The following is a 26,398-nucleotide window of genomic DNA, read 5'->3' as shown; positions in this document are numbered from 1 at the left end:
GTCTTGGGGTTCCCAGTGTGTTGCCTGGAGCGTATCCTGTAGCCCTCACAGGCTTCACCTTTTCCTTCCTTCCATTTCTATCCCTCCTGCTCCCCATTTCATGCTGGGCCCCATCTCTTGACATCTCTAACACACTTGCAAACTTCTTTTTTGAGGTTAGATTGAAGTCAGAGACCGGCCTGCTGAATCGCCCTCTAAATTGGAAGATAAGTTTTATATATTATGTGACTCATGAATTAAGATCTTTCACTCTAAATGACATTTTGGAGAAGACTGTTGTACAGTGTGTTGCTTGCAAAAATCTGGAAGGGGTTATGTGACTGATTCGCTGACAGACCATCTCTGAAAGCAGTTCTAATGATGGACTTATAATTGATTGCATCCATCATTGAGAGCCTAAACTACCCCCTCCCTAAATTAAAAAAGATAAATGAAATAAAGTATGCTGAATGTATAGCTGACAAATCTGAGGGAATTTAATGAAACTAAATTACTGCAGCCAACAGATAAGAGGAAAAAGGTTTCTTTGTTACTGATTATAACACTAAATTAAAAAAAAAATTATCCAAGAAGGATAAAAGAGGAAACAAGATCTGTGGTTCATGTATCAAACTAAGTTATTGAAAGATTTTTAATAAGTGTATCTATCTCATTCCCTGCTTATTGTTGATTCGTATCAATCTTGTTAGTGCTGTTGGAAGAACAGTAAATGCAGGAACTGCCTTGTAGTATAGCTGATATTGCTGTCTGTTGTAGTGGATTTTAGAATGACTGTGACCTTATTTCCAGGCCGCTGGGGGGCTCTGTACTAAATTCATGTCATTTGAATGAACTATTTGGAAGGCGGTTCCTCAGTGTAGAAGCAATTTTATAGTGCTTTGGGCTATGTATAAAAGAAGACCAAGCGAAAGTGACTTAAACAATGGATATTTATTATCTCCCCTAACAGGGAGTTCCTCGGTAAGGCAGCTGTGGGTTGGCTGCTCTAGTAGCCCAATGATGTAATGGCAGTAGCTTGGCATTTCTCTTGGCTTCCCCTTCCAGGATTATAGTATGGCTAATGTATGATTATCTTAGTTTTGTATAACAGTACCCGGTGTTGGGAAAAGGGACCTGCTTCCTGTTAACCTTCTTGCAAGAAAACTACTCCTAGGGGCTTCCCTGGTGGCACAGTGGTTAAGAATCGCCTGCCAATGCAGGGAACACAAGTTCGAGCCCTGCTCCGGGAAGATCCCACATGCCGTGGAGCACCTGGGCCTGTGTGCCACAACTACTGAGCCTGCGCTCTAGATAGAGCCCGTGAGCCACAACTACTGAGCCCGCGAGCCACAACTACTGAGCCCGTGAGCCACAACTACTGAGCCTGCACGCCTAGAGCCCATGCTCTGCAACGAAGAGTAGCCCCCACTTGCCGCAACTAGAGAAAGCTTGTTTGCTGCAACAAAGACCCAAAGTAGCCAAAAATAAATAAAATAAATAAATAAATAAAATATCATTTTATAAAAAGAAAAAGAAAACTACTCCTAGAAGTCCTTAGGTCTCATTGGCCAGACTTGTCACTGGTAAGGGGAATGCAAGTACTTGAATTCACTCCAACAAATCAAGACCTACCCAGGTTCTTGCAGAGCTCATGCTGCCTGTTACCTGATTATGCCAAGGGGAAAAGTGAAGAGAAAGACTCCTTGGATTGGCAACCAATAAATCCATTTAGAGAGGCTGCTGGATTTTACTGTGCAGGCGGTTTCATATTTTCTCTTAGTAACTTGTTTCATTTCCTAGTTAGTGAGGTGAATGTGCTCTCATTGACTAACTCATCCTTCATCTACTTTTGGGTTTTAAGTTTGCCTCAGCTTGATATATTCTGTCTTTACCAGGACCCTGTCTACCAGTGATGATGTTGAAGACAGAGAAAATGAGAAGGGGCGTCTTGAAGAAGCCTATGAGAAGTGTGATCGTGACCTGGATGAATTGATCGTGCAGCACTACACAGAATTGACGACAGCCATTCGCACGTACCAGAGCATCACAGAGCGCATCACCAACTCCCGAAACAAAATAAAGCAGGTAAGCCTCCATCCTTCTAATATCTGGTGATTGTTGCATCTACCATTAGTCTAGGTGTTATAGCTTGGAGGTGCCCTGGTAGTGGTAACAGCCTTAACGAGTGATTCATACTGATGCTTTGCAGGAGTTTTGCAGGTTTCTGGAAAGCCAGAATGCAGAGGATCACAGAGGGCATCTGGACTTGCTTCTTTTCTCCCTTAAGTCTGATCCTTGGCTTCTGCCATTACTTTTCTTTTTTTAAAATAAAATTATTTATTTATTTATTTTGGCTGCATTGGGTCTTCCTTGCTGTGTGCAGGCTTTCTCTAGTTGCAGTCAGTGGGGCCTACTCTTTGTGGTGGTGTGCGGGCTTCTCATTGTGGTGGCTTTTCTTGTTGCAGAGCACGGACTAGGTGTGTGGGCTCAGTAGTTGTGGCACACGGGCTCAGTAGTTGTGGCTCGTGGGGTCTAGAGTGCCGGTTCAGTAGTTTTGGCACAGAGGCTTAGTTGCTCTGTGGCATGTGGGATCTTCCCGGACCAGGGATAGCACCCACGTCCCCTGCGTTGGCAGGTGGATTCTTTTTTTTTTTTTTTTTTGCGGTATGCCGGCCTCTTACTGTTGTGGCCTCTCCCGTTGTGGAGCACAGGCTCCGGACGCGCAGGCTCAGCGGCCATGGCTCACGGGCCCAGCCGCTCCGCGACATGTGGGATCTTCCCGGACCGGGGCACGAACCCGTGTCCCCTGCATCGGCAGGCGGACTCTCAACCACTGCGCCACCAGGGAAGCCTGGCAGGTGGATTCTTAACCGCTGCTCTACCAGGGAAGTCCCTCTGCCATTACTTTTCATTGCAGTGTGAAATGGCACAGAGGAGATGGCCTCAACTTGAGGAAGCCTAAAAGGGGAGCTGTTTTAAGACTCTAGGGCCTTTTATTGTTAGAGGCTCTCGTTATAATGTATTAAACGTATTTATTGTGCTCATGTCACACATTGTGTGTGTGTATTGCTGTAGCAGTTGAAAATAAAAAAAAAATTTTTGGTTTTGAGTATGTCACCCCATTTGAAGTTGGTTGTGATTTCTCTGCAGTCATTGTACATTCTTGGTGGTTTTTGAGAAGAAAATCTAACTCACAAATTATTTAAATGTAAATACTTATGAATACTGAAGTTCTTGAATATTATTCTTTAGTAGTGAGAAGCATGCATTAATTTTTATTTTGTAATTGTCTTTCATATTTTGGAGCTGTTTTTCTTTCACTCTTTTTCTTTCTCTCTTCCTCTCCTTCTTCCCTCTTCTTGGTTCCTTTCTTCTTTTTTTTTTTTTTATTGGGGTATAGTTGTTTTAGTTTCTACTGTACAGCGAAGTGAAGTAGAGTTCCTTGTGTTATACAGCAGGTTCTTATTATCTATTTTATACATATGGGTGTATATATGTCAATCCCAATCTCCCAATTCATCCCACCACTACCCACCCATCCCGCTTTCCCACCTTGGTGTCCATACATTTGTTCTCTACATCTGTGTCTCTTTTTCTGGTTTGCAAGGCAGAAATTGGTTCTTTTCTTCTTTCCTTCCTTCCTTCCCTCCCTCCCTCCCCACTTCCTTCTGTGGTTGGTCTTTGAAAAACTTTTGGTTCCTGGGTGCCACATCTTTAGTTCTTAAAGGATAAAGTGGGTTCATAAGGGGTATTTTTTATATTTGGCCAAGGGATGAACGGATCAAATAAAGGGTATATACTGTCACATCATAGTTATGTGGTTCTTGGCTATTTATTTTGAGGGTCACTCCTTTAATACCTTGTGTTACTGCTCTCTGATAAATAACAATTGGTCCCACTTACTGAGCACTGATTCCTTGCCAGGCAGAATTATGTCTGTTCCCCACTCAACAAATTTAGGATTTGAACTCTGGTCTCACTGCTCTGAGGTCCTTGATGCTGGTTTTCAGACATCTTTTAAGCAGTAGCCCACCATTTCTTTGTACATGAGATATTTTGCAGAACCCCAACATACCAGTTGCCTCTTGTTTGCTATTGGGCTGAGAGATGCAGAGCCTCATGCTGGCTCCCCTCCTTAGCGCTCAGCAGCTGACGTTCAAGCACCTCTGTGGCCAGAGGGCTGCATAGACCATTTGAAGTGCGCTGCCCTGTGCTATTTGATTGGTTCGGGAATTCTCTGGATGTACCTGCCCAGTGGTGGCTGTGCCTACGGTCTCCTCACATGTTTTCTTCCCTGCCTTCTAGACCTTATGATTTGGTAATAGGTACCTAAATGATTCTTCTAAGAATGCTGTTATATGTGAGTTTCAGCCTTGAAGAGTACAGTTCCACAATCAGTAGGTTCTTAACCTTTTTTGAAGCAATGTGGTGACCGCTTTACATTTTAAAATTAACTGGGCATTTTCAAAAGGAATTCTATAATTCTTAGCCTTTACAAGTGGTGAGTTCATCCTGTGGATTTATCGGTGAAACTAGGTAAAGCTATAGATCAGTAGCTCTAGATTTAAAGTGAACTGTAGTCCATTTTGACCCAATATACTAAGCTCAAGAGGGGTCAGAAAGTGAATCTGTAAAGCTGCTGACCTTCTGGCTTTGCCTCGGGTAATCACAGTAAGAGTGAAGGACCTCTTGGTGTTGGTGTTTTCTGATGAGTGTGCTTGACTGGAAGGACTTTGTCCTAATCTCAAGGGAGGCACTGCTGTGGTCTCTGCCTTGACTCCCTATCACCCTGAGTCAATAGTATCTTTGCCCAAACAAAGAGTGTTTGCTGGTACTGAAAAGGAGAGTCTCATCTTGATTATTTCACATTTGTTTTAGTAGCCAGTCTCTTCACTGTCCTCCTCATTTTCAAGTATGCTGGAGTTGTGAGCAAAAGGAAACAACAGAAAATTTTTTTTTACTATATCAGACAGTTGTCAAGAAAGTAAATGTCACAGTATTATGAACTAGCCTCAATATTGGCAAGAGAAAAATAAAGGGCTAAATGTCTTTTCAAGAAAGCCTTTGATAGTTGATACATGGGAGAAGACAATTTTGGGGAAAAATGAAAGGGAATTTGTTTTTATTGTATAATTTGACAGTTTTGTACTGTGAAAGCCTGTTTCTTATCACTGAGGAAACACTGATGTTTCCTCACTAATCTTTGCCTGTCAGTTTTGGTTTTTAATTGCACTTTAGATTGTATACAGAATAAAGGTATGTATATTTTTAAAGTAAAAATGGGGATGATTCAGTAATCATTGGTTTACATTATTTCAGAGCCAAGCAAGATGTTGAGAATGTGTGAATCTGAGTTGACATTTTCTTTCTGCTCTCTGCCAAAAGAATGGAACGAGGATTCACTCAATAAATATTTGTTGAGTGCCAGCTATGTGCTGGTGGTGGTTTCGATACTGAAATATGTTTTAGATTTCCATGTAGTGGAAAATACCAGTCCCTGTCCTCATGGGGCTTACATGGTAGTGGGAAGACACAGGAAAACAAATAGATGATGTTTAGCAACATTGATTTAGTCTCTATATTAAGTGTTTGTTTTGTGCTGAGCAGTGGTCTAGGTCCTGGGGTACAGAAGTGAGTAAAACAGACAAAAATTCCTGTCCTCGTGGAGTTTACATTCTAGTCAAGAAAGGCAGGCTATCAATTAGTAAGAGGGTATAACAGATGGTAAGAAATGCTGTGCTTAAAATAAAATTTAAAAAAAAAGCAAGGAAGGAGACTAGGGAGTTGCTGTTTTGAACAGAGTGGTCAGGGAAGGCTTCACTGAGGTTATATTCAAGCCAACACTAGAAGAAGGTGAGGGAGAGTCCGGAAAAGCACCCCAGGAAGAAGGAATAGCAGGTACAGAAAGATCCTCAAGCAAGAACATGATTGGAATTTGGGAGAGCAGCAAGGTTGTAGCTGGAGCACAGTGAGAAGTGGGGAGAGTGGCAGAGGGAGACGAGAGTGCTGGTGGGTGAGGTTTGGCAGAGTGGGTCAGGTCACGTGGGGTCTTGATCGCTGTAAGGACTTTGATTTTAACTCTGGGTGTGTGGAAATCATTGTAAGTGTTGAGCACAAGAACGGCACGATGTGTCTAACATGTTAAAAGGGCCACTCTAGCTGCTATACTGAGAAGAGATTTTAGTGGGGGCCAAGGCAGATGAAGATGTTCACGTTCATGCTTTGTTACCTTTTAAAACTTGAGAACACGGAACTGTTTACATTTCCCATCTTGGCATTTCTTTCATTTATGGATTCTTGTTGGTAGAATCTGTGTCCTTGAGGATAAGATGAGCTGACAGATAGATCTGACTCTTCTTTGATGCTCCAAACTTCTTTATATCAGTCAAGTCCACTTAGAATTTTTTCGAGATTAAATGTGCAAATAAAATACCATGTATGATTGATCAGGTCACTTATGTGGATAAGTAAAATAGTTGGGCTGTCTTATTACTATTGAGTACAAATGAGATGTTACTGCATTAGAAAACCTCAGAATTTATAGGTTCTACCAGTGTCTGTCATAATGACTGTTATAGCAGCCCCAGAATAGATGAATGTGAATGGATATGAGTTGGGAACTTGGGCCGTATGCTTGTTGGTAGTATTTGAATTTGAGTGTTTCTTCCATCCTGTATTAAGTAGATGAGATGATGCCAGATTTCTTTAAAGATACTAAGTATCCATCTAATGCTTATCATAGAAGCAGGTAAACTGAGGGGAAAACACAGATACTTGTCTCTGTTGTGATGTGCGCACACACACTTTACATTTCGCCCCAGTTTCGGCTGTTCTGTTGGTGCTTGATCGAGCTCTTAACTCATTTTTCTTGCCTGTAATTGGAAATAACCATATGTGATTGTTAAAGTGAAGTTGTTAGGGCTTGATCATTGAGTAATGTAACATTCATTACTTAACATTTAACTAAAATAATTTTGTGACCTTTTTATATGAAAGTATATGTTGTGAGGTAGAATTAGAATGAAGAATAACCTTAATGGATATAAAAAAGTAAGTCACAGTAGGACAACATGGTTTTGGTAGGAAGTTATTTAAGCCCAGACATAAAATCCCAGCTGCTTGTATGAGAAAGGGAAAAAAGCCTAGAAATGGACATGCTAAACTGTGGGCAAGGATGAGGTATCATCATTTAAAATCTAGGCAGTGGTCCGGGTCGTCAATGCGGTCACAAGAACTACAAGGCAGTCTTTTCATTCAGTTTAACTGTGTCTGTATTTGTGTTCTGTATCCAGACTCTGCAACTCAGAAGGATAGTATTGCCTTCGGAAAAGGTTGAGTGAAGCCTCTCAGAATTTAAGACCTTAAAATGGAAGCTGAAAAACTAAGGAGCAAAAAGCATGAGAAATAGAAGTTTGAGGGTAATGAAAAAATGATCTTTAGTTCTGAAGGGCTTTTAAACAGAGCACTGAGTAGTGTTTCTAAAGTTCATTTGTTCTAAGCACTTTCTATTAAGACTATGGGAGAAAATGGCTTGGGCATGTGTTAGGAGGATCCCCGTGAAAATGCTTATATGTGGATTTGTCTTTACTACAAATAAGAGAAAATTTGATACTCTGTACTTTTAGGAGTAAGAATAACGTTGATTGTTTCATTAATTTTCATTTCCCATCCCTTGCTTCTGAGGAACTTTACAGGGTATTTCTAGTCTACAGTATCAATGAGGTGCTTGCACATTTGTTGTATTTTATTACAGATAACATGCACGCTCAAAGGCATTCCCCTCCTCCCCTAATACTTCATCCAAGTTCAGTGCTTTTCTGATTTTATGCCTTAAAAGTTAAGGCCTCCACCACCTCCCCTCTGCCTCCATCAGCATCCTCCTCTGTCACATGTCCCAACGTGTTGTTCAGAGGCCCCAGTTCATTTCCTCCTCTCTTGATCTTTCTCAAGGCAGGGTTGCAAAAATCTCTGTCTCTCTGCTTTCTGTGTCATCTCACATATCCATTCACAATGACCTCTTGGGCCCTGTGTTCCTTATTTTCTCTTTTTCTAATAGTCTCTAATTAAAGTGATTTAGTTCTTGTTTATTGAAACTGAAATTCTTGTTTTAGGTAATTTGGAGCAAATGAAGTTACTAGAGTTCTAAGGAAGCAAAGGCAACTTGTGTTTGAGGAAGGATTTCTTTACTTGGGTTTTGATGTCATGATTTGAAAAGCTTGACTCTTCATGGGTTTATTTAAGGAAGAAACAGAGTAACAGAATTTTTGAATCTTAACTATCCTGATTAAATTAGAATGGAATTAAAATGCTGTCACCACGTTTCTAAAAGAACAGGCCTTTGAGAAATAAACATTTAGGTGGAATAGGGTACCTTTCTTACATTTACCTGCATTTATTCATTGATGGACATAGCCCTGTTTCTCCCCTCCCTGTTTCAAAAATCATATTTATTGAGCTAGCGTTTACGTACAATAAAATGCATTATTTTTAGTTCAGTGAGTTTTGTCAGACGTATATATCCTTGAATATGTTTCCATTGCCCCAGAGACTTCTCTCCTGCTTCTTTATAGGCCGTACCCCCCACCCCATCTTGCCCCAAACAAATACTGATTTGAAATCTATCACCATATATTATTTTTACCTGTTACAGAACTTCATAGCGTGTGTACTCCTGCGTCTGGCTTCTTTTGCTCAGCAGAATCTTGAGGTTCTTCACATTTCTTCCTTTTTATTGCTGACTGGTATTCCCCCTGCCACCCCAAGTTTTAAAAGAACATTTATTCATAACTGACTTTCTGATCAAAAAGCTGAAGCCTCAGGGCAATTTAGTATTAAAAGTTCTTTTAGCTTCTTATGTCTGCAGCTCTGGCTAAACCGTTTAGGAAATGGTTTTGGTAATGTTCATTTTCCACACAGCCTGATGCCATTTCCCCCACCCCCAAACACACACACATTCTACCTTCCTTTTCATTTTTCCTCCATGTAGTATGTAAAAATGAGGAGTGAGCTGATTATACTGTATATATCCTAGTGTGAAATGCCATAATGGTCTTTTATTCCAATCAGAAGGGAGTTTGCCAAGCTTTGCTGACACCCTGTAAGTCTATCTCCCACTATCTGCATCAGGAGCCTAGTTGGGTGTTGTATGACATAAAATTTATTTTTAACAGTTTCCATAGTAACCACTACACACAGAGGGAAAAGCTGAGAAGTATAGAACCAAGGTGACATAAGTAGAATATCAGAAATTAGATTCTGAGAGATTTTAACTAAGATTTAACATAGAATGGATTTAATAGCTAGAGTTCTTAACCCAGGCACCAAGAACTCCTAGAGGATCTAGGAATGGCCTTGAGAACTGTGTTTAAAAAATCAAATAAAACCACAAATGCTGATAAAAACCAGCATTCCCCTACCTCATCCCACCACAGTACTAATTCCAACACTTCGGAGGTATGGACTTTTACTCTTTTAGTTTTTTTTTTTTTCCAGATATTTGTATTTCTGTATTTCTAAGTAATATGCTTATACTACTTTTCTGGATTTTTCTATTTTAGACATTGTATATGAGCTTCCAGTTATGGTTCCTCCTTCACTCTTTCCCCCACCCCACTTCATCTTCTTCCCTCATCCTCTCTGTATAGTTGTGCCCTAGTTTTCGGTTAAATAGCTGGTGCGTATTTTATTATAACAACGTAAATATTTACATCTAAACCATCCAGCATACTTTTTTTTTTTAAACCCCACATTTGTTTGTTTATTTTTGGCTGTGTTGGGTCTTCGTTTCTGTGCGAGGGCTTTCTCTAGTTGTGGCAAGCAGGGGCCACTCTTCATTGCGGTGCACGGGCCTCTCACTATCGCGGCCTCTCTTGTTGCGGAGCACAGGCTCCAGACGTGCAGGCTCAGTAGTTGTGGCTCATGGGCCTAGTTGCTCCGCGGCATGTGGGATCCTCCCAGACCAGGGCTCGAACCTGTGTCCCCTGCATTAGCAGGCAGATTTCTCAACCACTGCGCCACCAGGGAAGCCCAGCAGCATACTATTTTTGCTTGTGCAATTTTGTTCTCGTTTTCCTTGTAGTTAATGATTGTAAAATCCCATTGCCTTTGTTCTGCATCGGTTTCCCCCTTTCCTGGATCCTCTGTTTCTCCTCTTGTTTTTCTCTTATATTGATGGAGTACATTCTTCAGTAGCTTGCTGAGATAATGGTGCATATGAGGTTTATTTTTTGAGAGCTTGCATGCCTGAAAATGTCTTTATTTTTTCCTCACACTTGATTGATAGTTTTTCTGGGAAATAATTCTCTTAGGATTTTGAAGATACATTATTCCTTTGTCTTGTAGCTTTCAGTGTTGCTGTTGAGACGCATTCTGATTCACAGTCCTTTGTATGGCTTTTTTTCCTCCTTTGAAAGCTTTTAGGATTGTCTCTATATCCTTATGTTCTTACGAGTCAGGATAATGTGCCCTGGGTCTTTTTTCACTTCATTGTCTCAAACACTCTGTGTGCCTTTTCAATCTGAAAGTTCATGTCTTTTACTCTGGAACATTTTCTTCCATTTTATTATTATTTTTTCTCCACTTTGTCTCACTTTTCCTCCCCTGCAATTCTTATTTGGACCTCTCGGATCAACCACCCCATTTTCTTTTATCTCCTATTTTCCTTTCTTTGTTTTTTGTGTCTTACTCTTTGGAGATTTCAAGAGTCTCTTCTAACCTTTGTGTTGGATTTTTTTTCCTATCATATTTTTAATTTCCAAGAGCTGTTTTTCATTCTCTGAATTTTTAATAGCATCCTATTCTTGTTTCATTGATGTAATATCTTTTCCCCCAAGGGATATTAATTATAGCTTTTTAAAATTTCTTTTTCCTGCCTAGTTTCTGTTCCCCTACTCCCCTCAGCACTTTTTTCTTTGTTTTCATGCCTGTCTTTCCATATTACAGGCTTTACTTGACTGTGTGGTGATCCTTGGCTAACTGTTTGGATGGAGGAGGGAGGTATACTACAAAGCTGAGATGGAGCTCACAGCATGTGGTGGGGCTTGTCTAGTGATGATTGGGTAGGGACCCAGCAGTTTCCTTGGTTGTTTTTCCCAGGGGAAAGCCATAAGTTTCCTGTGTTGGGGATCAAAGTCAAGCTGAGTGTTATTGGAGCCAACCCAGGAAGGAGGCTGTGGGTCCAGGGAGGGCTGAGGACCTTACTTGTCGGTGGGTCCACTTTGACTTCATTCTCCTGTTTTCTGTCCAGTGCCTCACACCCTCCTCTCAGCTGTCTGGCATTTCCTGGTCCAGATTCTTTTTAGTTCAGTTTCTTCAGATTGTAAACCTCCTGTTTGGCCAGTGCCGTGGCAGAGGGAATTACATGTCTGTGTGGTTTGATGAGGATGTTGGATGAGGGCTCAAAATACTTAGTTTCAACCCTGTACTCTTGCCTTCAATATTCTGGGTGCCTCCTTTTCAGTGTTAGCAAACCCCACTTGATGCCAGCCATCTTCTTACCAGCTTCCAAGGGTTTCTAGCCATCCTTGCTGTTCCCTCCTCTCTGTTCTCTCTTTTCTTGGTATTTTATGCTAAAAAATAAATAGAATTATTTTGCTATCTCTTTGGGATTGATGGAAGGAGTAGAGGTGATTAGAACCTTCTTCAACAGATTGTCAAAGGGGTCTATAACTCCCCAAAAAGCTAACAGTCATTCTTCTGTGCTAATCAAGACATTACAAAACCTGTTTATTCAGGGCTCTTTTTACATTGGACAGTTTGATAAAAGTATGATTTAGATATTGTCCTAAAGTTGTAGGATTGGATTAGATGCTGTCTCAAGATACCTTCTAATTTTAGCGTTCAATTCATATTTTCCACGTTTGCTGGAAAAATGTCAAAATTTAGTTTTACAGCCACCAAAAAGTAGCATCATGAGTCTGTGTACCACCACACCAAATGTTGTAAAAGAAGACAGATTTTTAATTGTTAAAAACATGGTACACTTTCTAGGGTGATGGGAATGTCCTATATATTGACGAAGGTTTGGATTATTGCAGGTGTGTATGCATTTGCTAAAACTCATCAAGTGATGCACTTTCATGCATAAATTTTACCTCAAACAGAAAACAAAACCAAAACTGTAAACAAACATGAAATTCTAATTTAAATAAAAATACATGTAAAGGAATGTCAAAAGTATATGAAAGGTCATGATTCTTTTTATTTTTTCATGCTATAAAAATCAAATTTTTGGGCTTCCCTGGTGGCGCAGTGGTTGAGAGTCTGCCTGCAGGGGACAATGGGTTTGTGCCCCGGTCCGGGAAGATCCCACATGCCGCGGAGCGGCTGGGCCCGTGAGCCATGGCCACTGAGCCTGCGCATCCGGAAACTGTGCTCCACAACGGGAGAGGCCACAACAGTGAGAGGCCTGCGTACCGCAAAAAAAAAAAAAAAAAAAAAAAAAAAATCAAAATTTTAATTAGGGTAGAACATGAAAATACACTTATCATGTACATGGCGACTACCTTTCCCTGATCCTCTTCTCCTCCTCCTGTGTTATCAAGCTGTGCCTAGGCTGGTCAGCAAACTGTGCAGATCTATGAGAATGCCTGCAACTGTCATATTTAATGCCTAAAATCAGAATACATGGAAACAATTCTTGGTATGTTTTAATTCCCTTTATTTCACGACTGTCTCTGGAAGCGTCTACTCTTTTCTGGAAACTGGGCTTACCTTCATTTTAGTCAGTTGAGACGAACATCTGTGTCCTTTGTTATCAACTTCAGCTAAAGTTCTAGACCTAGAAGGATGAACCAAGTGACCTATCATCTGAATAGGAAATATGCCAGGAAGAATGGGGAAGGAATAATAACACGGACTCGCAAATCAGTTATTCCCTTCTAGATATATTAACTTTGGTGTGGAACTTCATATTTTCTATATCCTGAGTAATTTTCTCATTTCTCAGGAGAGAAAATACAGAGAAGTGGAGACCTGAGCAAGTGAATCTGTGTAATAACCAGGATTAGAATTTCACAAGCAGATTAACCACAGCAGAATGAGTGGCAGTGATAACTAGGAACTGTTACTTATAACAGTACTGGTGAAGAATACTAACCAAATTGTGGGTTTAGGCTGGAAAGACTTTGGACTGACCCAAGATTGAAACTGTTCTATTGTAGGTAAAAGAGAATCTGCTTTCATGCAAGATGCTGTTGCACTGCAAACGAGATGAGCTTCGGAAATTGTGGATTGAAGGAATTGAACACAAGCATGTCCTGAACCTGCTGGATGAAATCGAGAATATCAAGCAAGTGCCTCAAAAGCTGGAACAGTGCATGGCCAGCAAGCACTATCTCAGTGCCACCGACATGCTGGTAAGAGCACAGCCTGCGCTCCTGGGCATTTCTGCTAAGATGGAGCGCTTCCTTCTGTTCTCTCTGAATTCTGTCCTTCATGAAGCACATGACAAACTGCCCTCTTGGGATTCACAAGCCCTTGCAGGTGAAGCCTGCCGGTTCTCTTCCTAATGTCAGTGTTTGCAATAGTAGGCGATTCTCTTCCTAATGTCAGTGTTTGCAATAGTAGGCGATTCTCTTCCTAATGTCAGTGTTTGCATTGTCTGCCTTTGGAACAGCGGCAAGAAGTATAATGGTAAGAAACCAGTACTTAAGTCATGTTGGAATGGTAATGAGAGGTGTTTGTTTTAGTTTCAGAGGAAGATAGTTAATGAATCCCATTTTGAAGAATGAAATCTGCATGAGAGAGAAGTTTAGGAAATTTATAAACTATGTTCCAAAAATTCTGTGAAGGACTATTTGTATTAGGGCTTTGTTTTTTTCCTTTAAGTTGATAAGAAAGAAAATAATTTTGGGGGGAATAATTCTGGAATAACTTTGTCCAGCAGGAGTATTCCACAGCCTAGCCTTTAGCCTGTATCTTCATCCATTCTGCTACTTTGTAAAAAAAAATTAATTTATTTAATTAATTTATTTTTGGCTGCGTTGGGTCTTCGTTGCTGTGTGCAGGCTTTCTCTAGATACTCTCTGTTGCGGTGTGTGGGCTTCTCATTGCGGTGGTTTCTCTTGTTGTGGAGCATGGGCTCTAGGCATGCAGGCTTCAATAGTTGTAGCACGTGAGCTCAGTAGTTGTGGCTCGCGGGCTCTAGAGCGCAGGCTTAGTAGTTGTGGGGCACGGGCTTAGTTGCTCTGCGGCATGTGGGATCTTCCTGGACCAGAGTTTGAACCCGTGTCCCCTGAGTTGGCAAGTGGATTCTTAACCCCTGTGCCATCAGGGAAGCCCATTTTGCTACTTTTTGAATTAGGAATGAAAATTCAGAGAAGGTTGCAGCTGGTGGTACATGTGGCTGAGCGTCAAGATAATGAATAAAAAAATAGGGCTTCCCTGGTGGCGCAATGGTTGCGAGTCCGTCTCCCGATGCAGGGGACGCGGGTTTGTGCCCCGGTCCGGGAAGATCCCACATGCCGTGGAGCAGCTGGGCCTGTGAGCCATGGCTGCTGAGCCTGTGTGTCCGGAGCCTGTGCTCCGCAACGGGAGAGGCCACAACAGTGAAAGGCCTGCGTACCGCAAAAAAAAAAAATACACATCTTGCTCCCTAAAAGCGCTAACTTCCCTAGGGCCTGTGGCTATTAGCAAGGGCTGCTCATTCCACCTCCTCTTTCCACACAAAGTTCCCTACTTCCTTCTCACAGTTGTCTGGCGACTACGGAAACTCTCAGGAGTAGATGGACCGTGTTTGGATTTTCTTTTCACAGTAGGTGAAAGTCCCTTATCTTTGTTTCAACAAATTAGATTGGCTGTAGCACCGGGGGGGAAAAAAAACACTGGGAGGAATTAGTGGGAGAAAAACAGGTTAAATCCTCTAAGTGGTTCTAATTCATTCAGACTTTCAAGAGGAATTTTGCTCTAAGTCTGTCATAAGAAGCTTTAAAGGAAATTTGGTAACCAAGAGATGAGATGTGCCGTGATATTCTCTCATATATTAAAACCAGGTAGTGTGATAGTGAATAGTCAGTTTCCACAGTGGAGGGAGATTAATAATGGTCTTTTCTTTGGAGTGGTAAAATAATTGGGTATTTTCAGTATCTTTATAATGTCATCTTCCTTAATAATGACTATACGGTGTCCAACAAAAAAATTGGTCACCTCTTTAGCTTTGCTGTTGGTTTGTGTTAGGAAGGCATATATGTGCTAAATATTCAAGATTCAGCAATCAGAATAGATAAGCTTATATATATTTGTGTAGCATTTACACATCTATTTGAATCATGATTTTTTGTAGTGGGCCTGCTTTTAAGTAAGTGCCATATATTAAAAATAGGTTGTTAGGGCTTCCCTGGTGGCGCAGTTGTTGAGAGTCCGCCTGCCGATGCAGGGGACACGGGTTCGTGCCCAGATCCGGGAAGATCCCACAAGCCACGGAGCGGCTGCGCCCGTGAGCCATGGACGCTGAGCCTGCGCGTCCGGAGCCTGTGCTCCGCAATGGGATAGGCCACGGCTGTGAGAGGCCCGCGTACTGGAAAAAAAAAAAAAAAAAAATAGGTTGTTAGAACTTATTTTGGTGTTAATTATGCTCATTTTAGGATTTCAGATTTTAGGATTAGCCTTTATTCCTTAAGGGCTAATTTATTTAAGAGCTAATTAATAATGAACATTGTCTTTTCTTTATTTTGACTTAAGGACCTCATTAAATACTTCTTTAAATTCTTGGCTGTAAGTTACAGAAATTTAGCTCTAGCTAGCTTAGGTAAAAGAATTGCTTTCCTCATGTAACCAATCTGCTAAAAGAACAGGAGTATATGTGCAATGCCATCTGTATGTTTTTTCATCGTTTTACTATAGACTTTCTTCCACATGTGGGCAGGGTTTGGATGTGTGGGGAAAAGAAGGGTTGTGAGCTGTATTTTACATTTTTCCAGCTTTGCAGAGGAAAAGAATCTTATAATTCAAAAATGGGGGTCAGATCTAGTTTAGGCAGCTTGGGTACTGTGATTGTCAGTTCCAACTAAAACTATTTTGTTGGGGGAAGGGGGGTCCTGGGGAGTTGTGTGGGAAGGAAGGGTAGTCACCTCTAGAAAAGAGTTAAGTATGAGAGAGATAGTTCCCAGAAGTTCCTCTTTTTCTGTTGTAGTTCTTTATGTACTCTGGATACTTATCCTTTGTCTTTTAGATGGATTGTAAATATCTTTTCCCAGTTGGTAGTATATCTTTTTGTTTAGGGTGTCTTTTATTAAAAAGTTTTAAAATTTAATTCAATAATGTTTTTCATTCTTTATTTCCTTTGTTATGTGGCTTATTTTGAGAAATTTTTTTATCCTACTGTCATAAAGAGAATTTCTTATATCATTGTCTTTAATCCATTTAAAATGTATTATCATATATGGTATGAACTAGGGATCTAATTTTACCTTCTATATAGCCACTTGGCTCAGACCATTTATTGAATTCATTTCCTACCGATTTATAATTCCATCTTGATCACATACCAAGTTTTCACATGTGCATGGGTCTGTTTCTGAGCTCTTTATGTTGTTCAGTTGGTCTTGTCTGTATCTGCACCAAAACCATGTTGTTTTAATTACTATAATTTTATAATATACCTTGATAGCAGGTGAAGACATTCCCTCACTTTGCTATTCAGAACTGTCTGTGCTATTCTTGGCCCTTTTCTCTTCCATATGAATTTTGGTATCAACTTGTCAAGTTCCATGCAAAGCGTGATAGTATTTTGATTAAATTTAGGAGAATTTCATCTTTGTAATATCAGGTCTTTCAGAAAAGGGTATCTCTCATTTATTGACGTCTTAATTTATGTGCTTTATAATAATGCTTAGTAATGTATTCCTTAGAGACAGTACATGTATTTTGTTAGTTTTACTTCTGGCTCTCAGCTCCTGGTTGCTTTTTAAAATAGTGGCTCTTTATAATTTCTAGCTATTTGTTGCTGATGTATAGGGATGTGATAGATTTCTTGTTTACGAATCGTAAATTTCCTTGAACCTAATCCTTATCCTGCTTGCTTGGAAAATGATGATTTATTCTTTAAGACTTGGCTCAAATTTCATCAAGTTTCTGAATGTCCCTGGTAATTAGATGCTTCTCTTTTTTTAAAAAAGAATTATTATATATTTTTATTGTGGCAAGAATACTTGACATGAGTAGATGCTTTTCTTTGTCTCCATAAATATAATTGCTTTTGTTTGTATGGTAGGTCATTGAGGGCAGGGACTATATCTTACCTATTTTTGTCTACCCTGTACTTAGCATAATGTACTTCACATGGTCAGAGTTCACAGATGATTAGCCGAACGGGTAACTCTGTGGAAGACTTTGATACCACTAAATAGAGAAAAGGAAAATTCCTCTCTAGGAGCTCTGGTCTGATTTTTTTCTCCTCTGGTTTGGGGTTTTTGTTAGGTTTTGTTTTTGTTTTTTTAATGGCAAGGTTCTCTAGTTTCTAACCGTTCCTTTCTGCAATATTTAAATGGACAACAAAAACAATAATTATAATAATAGCTAATATGTGTTGAGCCCTCACTGTGTGCTGGTACCATTTTAAGTATGTTACCTTTGTTAACACTTTGAATTCTCACAACAACCCTATGAGAGAGAGGTTTCTGATGTCCTTCCCATTTTCCAGAGGAGGTAGTTGGTTTGGATGACCAGGGGGTTTAGCATATTCTAATATACAGTGAAGATTTCATGGAGGTAGGATTTAAGATGTGCTCAAAACGTTGGAAATATTCTTCAATTTGGTCTTTTGTATATGAGTAAATAGTAAGGTCTATAATTGCTCTTTGATTGCACTTCATATGAGAAAATAATCACATTTCCTTTCCCCATGGTTATGTGCTATTAGAAGTAAAATCTACTTAAGGCATCTCAAGGGTCCAAATGGAAATCTTTGCTAAAAGACATCAGAGGAAGACTTACCTGGTGGCGCAGTGGTTAAGAATCTGCCTGCCAATACAGGGGACATAGGTTCGATCCCTTGTCCAGGAAGGTCCCACATGCTGCGGAGTAACTAAGCCCATGTGCCACAACTACTGAGCCTGTGCTGTGGAGTCAGTGAGCCACAACTGTTGAAGCCCATGTGCCTGGAGCCTGTGCTCCGCAACAGGGGAAGCCACTGCATGAGAAGCCCACACACCTCAACGAAGGGTAGCCCCTGCTCACCCGCAAGTAGAGAAAGCCCATGCCCAGCAACGAAGACCCAAGGCAGCCAAAAATAAATAAATAAAGATAAATTAAAAAAAAAAAGTAATTTCCTTTAAAAGACATCAGAGGAAAGTGAAGACAGAACAATCTAGTCTTTCAAACCCCTCTGATTTGCTTAGATCTTTTTATCAAGAGATTTTTGTCTTTCCTTTTTTTTTTTGCGGTACACGGGCCTCTCACTGCTGTGGCCTCTCCCGCTGCGGAGCACAGGCTCCAGACGCGCAGGCTCAGCGGCCATGGCCCACTGGCCCAGCCGCTCCGTGGTACGTGGGATCCTCCTGGACCGGGCCACGAACCCATGTCCCCTGCATCGGCAGGCAGACTCTCAACCACTGTGCCACCAGGGAAGCCCTGTCTTTCCATTTTTAAGGCAGGTGCAGATGCCCAGTAATTTAATCCCTACTCAGGTTAATAAATTCAGAGTAAATAAATCAGTGGTGACCCATGGCTCTTGTCAGCTCCTGCAGTTCCTATTTCACCATCAGCCTGGGCTGATAGCTATAGACTTGGCTTCTAGATGGGATATTTATGTCTTTTGATAACTTGAGTATTGCATAAAATAAATTGTCATGACAGGGGATGTCTGCAAATAGGCATGGCCTTTTGTTTCCTCCTTCAAGGTAAACAGCTGCTGTTAGCCTATGAAAAGCTAAAAGTGATCCAACAAGAAGCCTGTATCCGTCATATTGAAATCAGAGACTTGATTAATACTGTAGCCTGTAGCTTTGTGATATGTACGGTTTAAATTAGACCTCTGCAGTCATTGTGCTGGGTTGATGCAAGCGCATTAATGACATAATTTCTGGTTGCTGCATCACATTTCTGCAGTTTGTCCTTTGTATTCCACTCACATTAATTGAAGTAATTTTGCCAGTGAAGCGTGTTTCAAACCTCTGCATTTAAATTGAAATTTTAATTCCCTTATTGTCTTGAAAAGACAGCTGAAGATGCCTTGTTACAGGTTTCATTATCACTCAAAACACTCCAGCTGCTGGTTCTAATGTACAATGACTGATTAATTCTGGGAAGAATTATTAATGTAAGAACAGCTTCTTCCCAGTGGCATGAGCTAACCAGGAAGGTATTTCATGATAGTTAATATTTTTATGAACTATTTTTTTAAGGAGAATTTTGTGTGGAAGTCTGCATCGAACTGAAATTGCACAGATGAACTTTGAAAACCACTTACACAAGTTCTGATTTATCAACCCATAGAAGTCAATTCATAATTGCATTCAATCAGTGGAAACCAAGCCAGTGTGAGTAGTTTTGAAGCACTTTAGCTGACCGTCACAAGGCTTGTGACTAAAATAAATTTTTCATTTCTAAGGCTTCCTGAGATTGTAGAGATTTTGAATGTCTCTTGATCATTTTGTCGTTTTTTAAAAATTTATATGCCTTTTTAAAAAGAATCCATAGTTGTATAGTCAGATAAGGATTATTATGATAATTATAATAACAACATATATATGTTGCCTGTCTTCTTCCCAGAGGATCCCAGAGTGCTTTGCTGAAAGAATGGTATGGTGGAATTATTTCACTTACTCTGTGAAGATGTGGCCACCTCTGGGGTGAAGAGAGTAAAACAGCTATTTAATTGCATAGTTTTTTAAGATCCTATAATAAAAATAGGTATATGTGTAATACTCTTCGTTTACAAGAGCCTTTGCAATTGTTGTACAACATTCAAGGCTGTGAATATCAGCGTGGGTCTTAGTGTGGGTCAGGTGGACCTGTGCTTGAATCACAGCTTTGCCCTTTACTATCTGGATGACTTGGGGCTACTTATTTAATTTGACTTTGCTGAAAGTTGGAGTTGAGAATAATTGTATGCCTCCAGAGTTGCTGAAGGGATTAAATGAAATATTAAGCTATGTATGTAAAGTACGCACAGTATACATAGTAAGACCTTAGAAATGTTATTTATAATTGATTATGTTTACTGATACTGTAAGAAAGGATGTAGTGATTGCTATCATGTTATACCCTCAAAAACCCGTCTGAGGTGGACTTGTTTTGAGCTGATAAGAGTTGAAGTAGGGCTGGCTAAGTTAGGCATTTTTGATTCCTTTTCTTCTTGCCCTGAATGAAAGACCACTCCACATTTTATATGGTCAAGGAATTCCTGCAGGCAGAGATAGGATTTTTCTCGGAAAACAAGTCTAGTCTGCTCTTACACAGGCACAGATGGATGATCAAGACCCCAGAGCTCTAGGCCATACTTTTGGGATTTGGCATGAACAAATTTCAGTTTCTGTGTCATCAGTCACCTCTTCAGCTTACATCAAGTATATGTTCGATGGGTACCCACTGACTGTCCAATTATGAGCGATGTAATTTGTTGGTAAACTGTCCAAGACCAGTTTGTTGCAAAATCTAGTCTTAGGTGACTCTTGGGTATTGTAATCAGATACAAGCCAGTTCACTATAAGAGAGTGCTTATCAACAAATGTTGATTTTAGTATCAGAGTAGTTGATGTTCAGTTATTCCTTCTGTCATTGCTTAGATGGCAGGACCAGTGGACCAATGAGGTTGCTCCTGTTGGTGCCAGTAAAACTGTGTCATCAGCAAATAAACTAATGCCTCTTTTCTCAAATTATGGGCAGGCGAGGGGTGACCATGCATCCACTGATTCATGTACAAGAAAAAAGGGGCCAAAGTGCATATTCCTTTCATCTGGCTTGAAAGATTCTGAGATCTCACAGGGCTGATTTTTCCTACCCTGACTCTGGGAATGAATGGTATTGAGGTGAAAGCACTGGGAATATCAGAGCCGAAACTCTAGCGAACTTATTGGACCGAACCTGACAGTGGTTCAGTGATTACAAAATGTTTCAGTATTCCATATAGATTTCCCTACATGATAAAAAAAAATGTATCCATGATCAATAATGAAACAGCCACCGTTAAAGCCCATCTGTTCCTAGTGTAGAATACTGATCTGAAAGACTGATGCCAGTATTCTATACTAATAATTTGTCAGCAAAGAATTTGGCACATATTTTGATAGACGGACAAATGAATGTGACGATGCCATTGTTGATTACTTGTGTTGTTTCTATGTGGATCTGTGAAGGTGGCCTTAAACTTGAAGGACGTTACGTGCTAGGAGGAAGGGACAGATGATGAAGAAATAAACAGCATCTCATATCATGATCAGTGCAACAGGAGTTCCAGGAATACGGGGGCTGGGAGTGGGGTAGTCTGGTGTGCTATTTTATTTTATTTTATTTTATTTATTTATTTTTTGCGGTACGCGGGCCTCTCACTGCTGTGGCCTCTCCCGTTGTGGAGCACAGGCTCCGGATGCACAGGCTCAGCGGCCATGGCTCACAGGCCCAGCTGCTCCGCGGCATGTGGGATCTTCCTGGACCGGGGCACGAACCCGCGTGCCCTGCATCGGCAGGTGGACTCTCAACCACTGCGCCACCAGGGAAGCCCATGGTGTGCTATTTTCTGGTCAGCCGTAGCTGCTTTCAGCTGCATTTGGGAACCCTGAATTCCCTCAAACACCTACATCTGATTTTCTTGGCAAAAAGATGAAGGAAAAGCTGAAGATAAAGTTAGTAAATGAGTAACCTCGGTTTTTGGATCCCAAATTAAGTAAGTAGCTTTAGTGTGGCAGCGTTGTGTTTCTCCTAGAGAGTAAAAGTACAGGGCTCTGTAGTAACTATTTTTCTTGCGCTCATTGCCCTTTTAATTTATGTTTGTTTTTGAAGGCTGGGGTTTTTAAAAGCCACACTGTTTGATAGGCACTGGCTTATTGTAATAGCTTTCCTTCTCCTTTAGTTTTATTTTGCTCTTTCTGTCTGCTCTTCATTTGCCTCTTATTTTAAAGCAAGTAGAAATTGTTTTATTTCACTAAACCTCATAAGGTTCAGCAGTTTTCAGCTGGCTCACTTGGCTGTAGGGCAGTGGTTCCCAAACTCTGCACATTAGGGAATCCTTCAAGAATCCTAAAGCCCAGGTTGCACCCTAGACGGATGACGTTGAAATCTCTGGGGGTGGACGCTAGCTTCAGTAATTGTTGGCATTCTCCAAGGGATTCCAACGTTCAGACAGATTTGGAACCAGTGATGTGTAGGGTATAGCCTATGCTATGCAATAGACCCAAACTAATTGTCCTTGACTTCATTTAACACTTACATTTGAAACCAAATATTTGTGTAAGACAGACATCACATGGCAATATTGACCTTTATGTAGAAATGTTGTAGGTTGACTAAAGTTACTTTGTTGCTGTCCTCTAGTGCAGTTTTTGGACAGAGCTGATGAGTATTTGGCTCTTAGTCTGATTTTATAGCCTGATTATTTGGTCAGTATGAGTTTTGTTGAATGGCTAAATTAGATGCTCTCCAGGTTTGAGCTGACTTGGAACTCTTTAGAGCTGTCATCTTGGTGCTCTGATTTCTGTATCTTTACTGTGTGTTCTTATCTGACTTACTGCTGGGATTGAATGGATTGAAATTGGGGCAATAAATTTATTTATTGACAAGTGGTGTCTAGGTACAGCATAGTATAGTAAAAACAAAATGGGTTGAAAAGCCAGACGTTCTTAATTCTAGTCCTGACCCAACAACCCACTAGTTCTGTGAGGTTAGACAGATGCATCACTTTCTCTCTGTTTTCCAGTATCCTCTTCTGTAGAGTGGATATACAGATACTTACTCCGTGTACATTATAGAATGGTTGTGAGAATAAAAATGAAACTTTATACAGGTAGAGTGCTTTGGGAAACAGAAGGCAGTGTAGAAGTTTACAGTGGTGTAGGTAGCATGATAGTCATCACTGTCACACGGGGCCAGGTGAAAAGAAAGTGGTAGTCTGGGGCTTCTGATGTTGAGCAGCATTTCTCTCCTGGCTCTACCATCACTAATGCTTACATGTTGTAATCAGGTTAACCATAGGCGCACGTGCTTACATTTACACACTTCAAGTCTGTAGGAGGAATGATCTCGGTCAAGAATAACACACAAGTCCTTTGCTCACATCGTCCTTCTTATGTCTGGTTTCAGCCTCACGTATGGATTTGCTCGAACAGGATTTTGACTGGTCAGTCTGTGGCCAGGTGGGGACCCTAATGTATGTGTAAGAATGGCAGCAGATGGCAACGCCTGTTGTTGCTGGGAGCCCTCTCTCCACCTGGTGGTGGTCTGAGAATGCCGATCAGTAGTTTTTGCTTGGCTTTGACAAGATAGGGGGAGCTTGCTAAGGAAGTCTATTTTCTTTGAGATTCATCCCAATACTAATTACTTGTGGTTGCCCAGCTCTTAAAATGAAAAAAAGCCGTATTCCTCTCACATTCTTTTGTGGGATTTTAATAGTTCATGTTAGTAAAGAGCTGTAGAAGTGCTGAGCCCGCCCCCGCCCCAACCACTGCTATAAAACCCTCAGCAAATCCTCCTGGGTTGGGACACATTGAAGGCAGGAGCCCATTGTGGCCCCCTTTGCCTGCCAAAGTCATAAAGCTATTCTTTTCTACTTCACCCCAAACTCTGTCTCTGAGATTCTGAGATTTGATTTGGCACCAGTGTACAGAGAAGCCTAGAGCTTTGGGTAACAATGGGAACTGAGAATTGAAGGCATCATAAAATTAGGAACAAAGAAGGATTTTTTCATGAGCTTTTCCATAAGCAATTACAGTTCTTATAAGGTATTAGGTATAGTCTAATTTCACCAGGAAAGTGATTGTGAACAGAGTTGTTAAGTCCATTTAGAACAAAATAATGCTCTTAAGTTGGCATTATGCATCAGAAACCCTAAATAACGTTGGACTTGGAATTCTACTTCTTGAATATTATGTTAAGGAAAGAATTAAGAATTTTAATTGTGAAGTGTTCAAAAATATGTATACAAGGATAATTATCACAGTAAGATTTATGGAAGTAAAAAAATTAGCAGTTACCTAAGTATAGTGAGTTGGTTTAAGTCATTTATGGAATATTCATATTATGGACTAGCAAGAAAATACTAAAAATCATGTCTAGTGATGGGCAGATGGTCCCAAAATATTTCCATATGAAAAAAGCATATTGAAAAGTAACAGTATTTTTGTAAAAACTCTGTGTGGAAGATGATCGGAAGGAGTCAGTTTAAAATGTATTTTATCTGATCAGTAAAAATATGGATCTTTTTTCCTTGTGATTTGTTTTTCAAGTTTTCTTGAACATCTTTTACTTTCCTAATTTGAAAGAAAAAGGTTAAGAAAAACATTTCGGGGCCACAGTTTTTTTTTTTTTAAATATGTAAAATTGGCATGGGGCCTCAGTCTTAACAACTTTTAAAGACCCCCGAAAATAGAAAATTCTTACCTTTCATTTCTCGGATACTGTCATTCTGTGAGGCTCGTGCTAATGGGATGGCTATTTTAGAAGACCTGGTTGCCCATACTTTACAAGAGAAAAAGAAAAAGACTTGCTTTAATAAAATATGGGAATTAGATGTGGTAGAATGCCCTGATGTTTAAGAAAACCAAAAATAAGGGAGAACCCTCAAAAAAGCTTAAGAATAGTTTAGTAGACGGGTATGCTTTTAGAACAAGTCAGTGGTTCACGGCAGTCATAGGATGAGATCTTTGATGAAGTTGGAAGGCACATTTGATCTCTTTTGAGTTTTGTTTTCTAAGATAGATTTGAAGATCCTGTACAGGAGAAATTCACAAGTAAAAGGCCTTTTCTTTGACAGCACTTGATTTACAGGCACCCCTCCCTTCCTTCACTTGTCAATAACTTCATCTCATTTGCTTTATCCTGTAAATTCCATTATCTCCCAGGCAGTCTATTGCATTAAGCCTTTAGTACCTACTATCGCCTCATTTACATTGACGCGTGCTTGACCTCAGCCCTTGTCCTCTCTTTGTTAATGCACCAGCAAGCACTGATATCTCTCTGGAGCATTATCATTTGGCTGTTACCTCAACTACTAACAACCCTCCATTTGAGCTGATGAAGGTTTGTTAAATAAAAACATGCAATAACCCTGGCAGTAATGAAGGGAGAATGGAGGTGGCTAGCATCCTGTTCGTAGTGGTGAGAGCCTGCTGAGTCCGCATAATAGGTATTGGGCTTCCTGAGGGAGAAGAAGGGGCACCTGAATGCGGCTGATCAATGTTATGTTAGCAAACTGACTTATTCTAAGAATGGGCTTTTTTGATGGCCTGATTTGATCGTTGTTGATGGGCTACAAGCTGAGGAGTTAGGGGAAAAGAAAGTGTTCTTGCTCCAGGCACTCGGCCTTGCCCTGTGCAGCTTTCTTGGGAAGTCTGTCTCAAGTACCAAACTGTCAATAGCCCTGAGGCCTTCAGTCAGAGGCCAAGCTGAACCCTAGGGAGCCAAAAACCTCTATCTTATCCAGTGAAGCTGGGATCAGGGATTCTGTTTTTCCTCTAGACCCCTAGGACTCCCTGAAACCTCCACAGTAGCCTGAGCCCTTTATTCTCCCTTATAAGTCCCATACTCTTCCTCCCTCCACCAACCACTTGTGAGTGCAGAGCAGTCTAAGCCGTCCTCTACTTAGGCCACATGTGGTGGCTCGTGTCATGCTATAAACAGAAGTGAGTGGATGAAATTTATCCTTAAGAAAGTTTTTAAGTGCTATTATCAAGTTTATATCTAACAGGTAGGAGTTTTGTGCACAAAATCCTTTAGGGTCACATGCTTGTGTTTTATATCCCATATAATATGATACTATATTCTGCAAGTAAAATCGTTGCTAGTTTGTCTATGCAGTTAAATACTTAGGACTCTATACGGGCCATAACATTCTACAAAGTACAGTGATTTCCTAGATGCATCAAAGCTTTCAGACTGGCTCCTTAAACTGTTAGATTGAAACAGCCGATATTTGATCATTTTTGACTCATGAAAACAGTAATTTTCGTATTTCAAACTAATACATGAAATCACGTTTTTTTTTTTTTGTTTTTTTAAACTTGCTTTTGGTCTCTTTTACCAGTTTCTGTCTGATAAAGAATAAAATCTCTGCATTGGGAAATACGGTATAGCTAAACGGGAATGTTTGGTAAGTGAATGATTTGGGATTCTTGTGAGAAACATCCTCCCTGCTTGTGTTGAGATGGGTATGAATCCTACTTGATTCAGAGCGAGGCTTCTTGGGCCCATCTGGGACCCCCTGAGCTTGAATGTGGAGAATTCTAGATAGAGTACTGTCTTGAGGACTAGGGCCTGAAGACACCAGAGTTTG

At 40.5% G+C, this 26,398-nt stretch overlaps 1 protein-coding gene across 3 annotated transcripts in view; it reads left to right on the top strand.

Moving 5' to 3' along the window:
• The window catches only part of EXOC4 (exocyst complex component 4), an 815,814-nt gene that overhangs the window by 18,645 nt on the left and 770,771 nt on the right, over positions 1-26,398 (top strand). For all 3 annotated transcript variants that reach the window (XR_009541913.1, XM_060156642.1, XM_060156644.1), the window contains exons 2-3: positions 1,875-2,064; positions 13,140-13,334. Coding sequence is in view for 2 of the 3 variants with exons in the window: in XM_060156642.1 (XP_060012625.1) it covers positions 1,875-2,064; positions 13,140-13,334 (385 nt within the window). In the remaining variant the exon portion in view is untranslated. The remainder of the gene's footprint in view (positions 1-1,874; positions 2,065-13,139; positions 13,335-26,398) is intronic.

The sequence above is a fragment of the Lagenorhynchus albirostris genome, chromosome 8 (genome assembly GCF_949774975.1).
Source record: "Lagenorhynchus albirostris chromosome 8, mLagAlb1.1, whole genome shotgun sequence".
Taxonomy (NCBI): domain Eukaryota; kingdom Metazoa; phylum Chordata; class Mammalia; order Artiodactyla; family Delphinidae; genus Lagenorhynchus; species Lagenorhynchus albirostris.
Note: the sequence above shows the minus strand (reverse complement) of the source record. Positions and strands in the feature narration are given on the sequence as shown.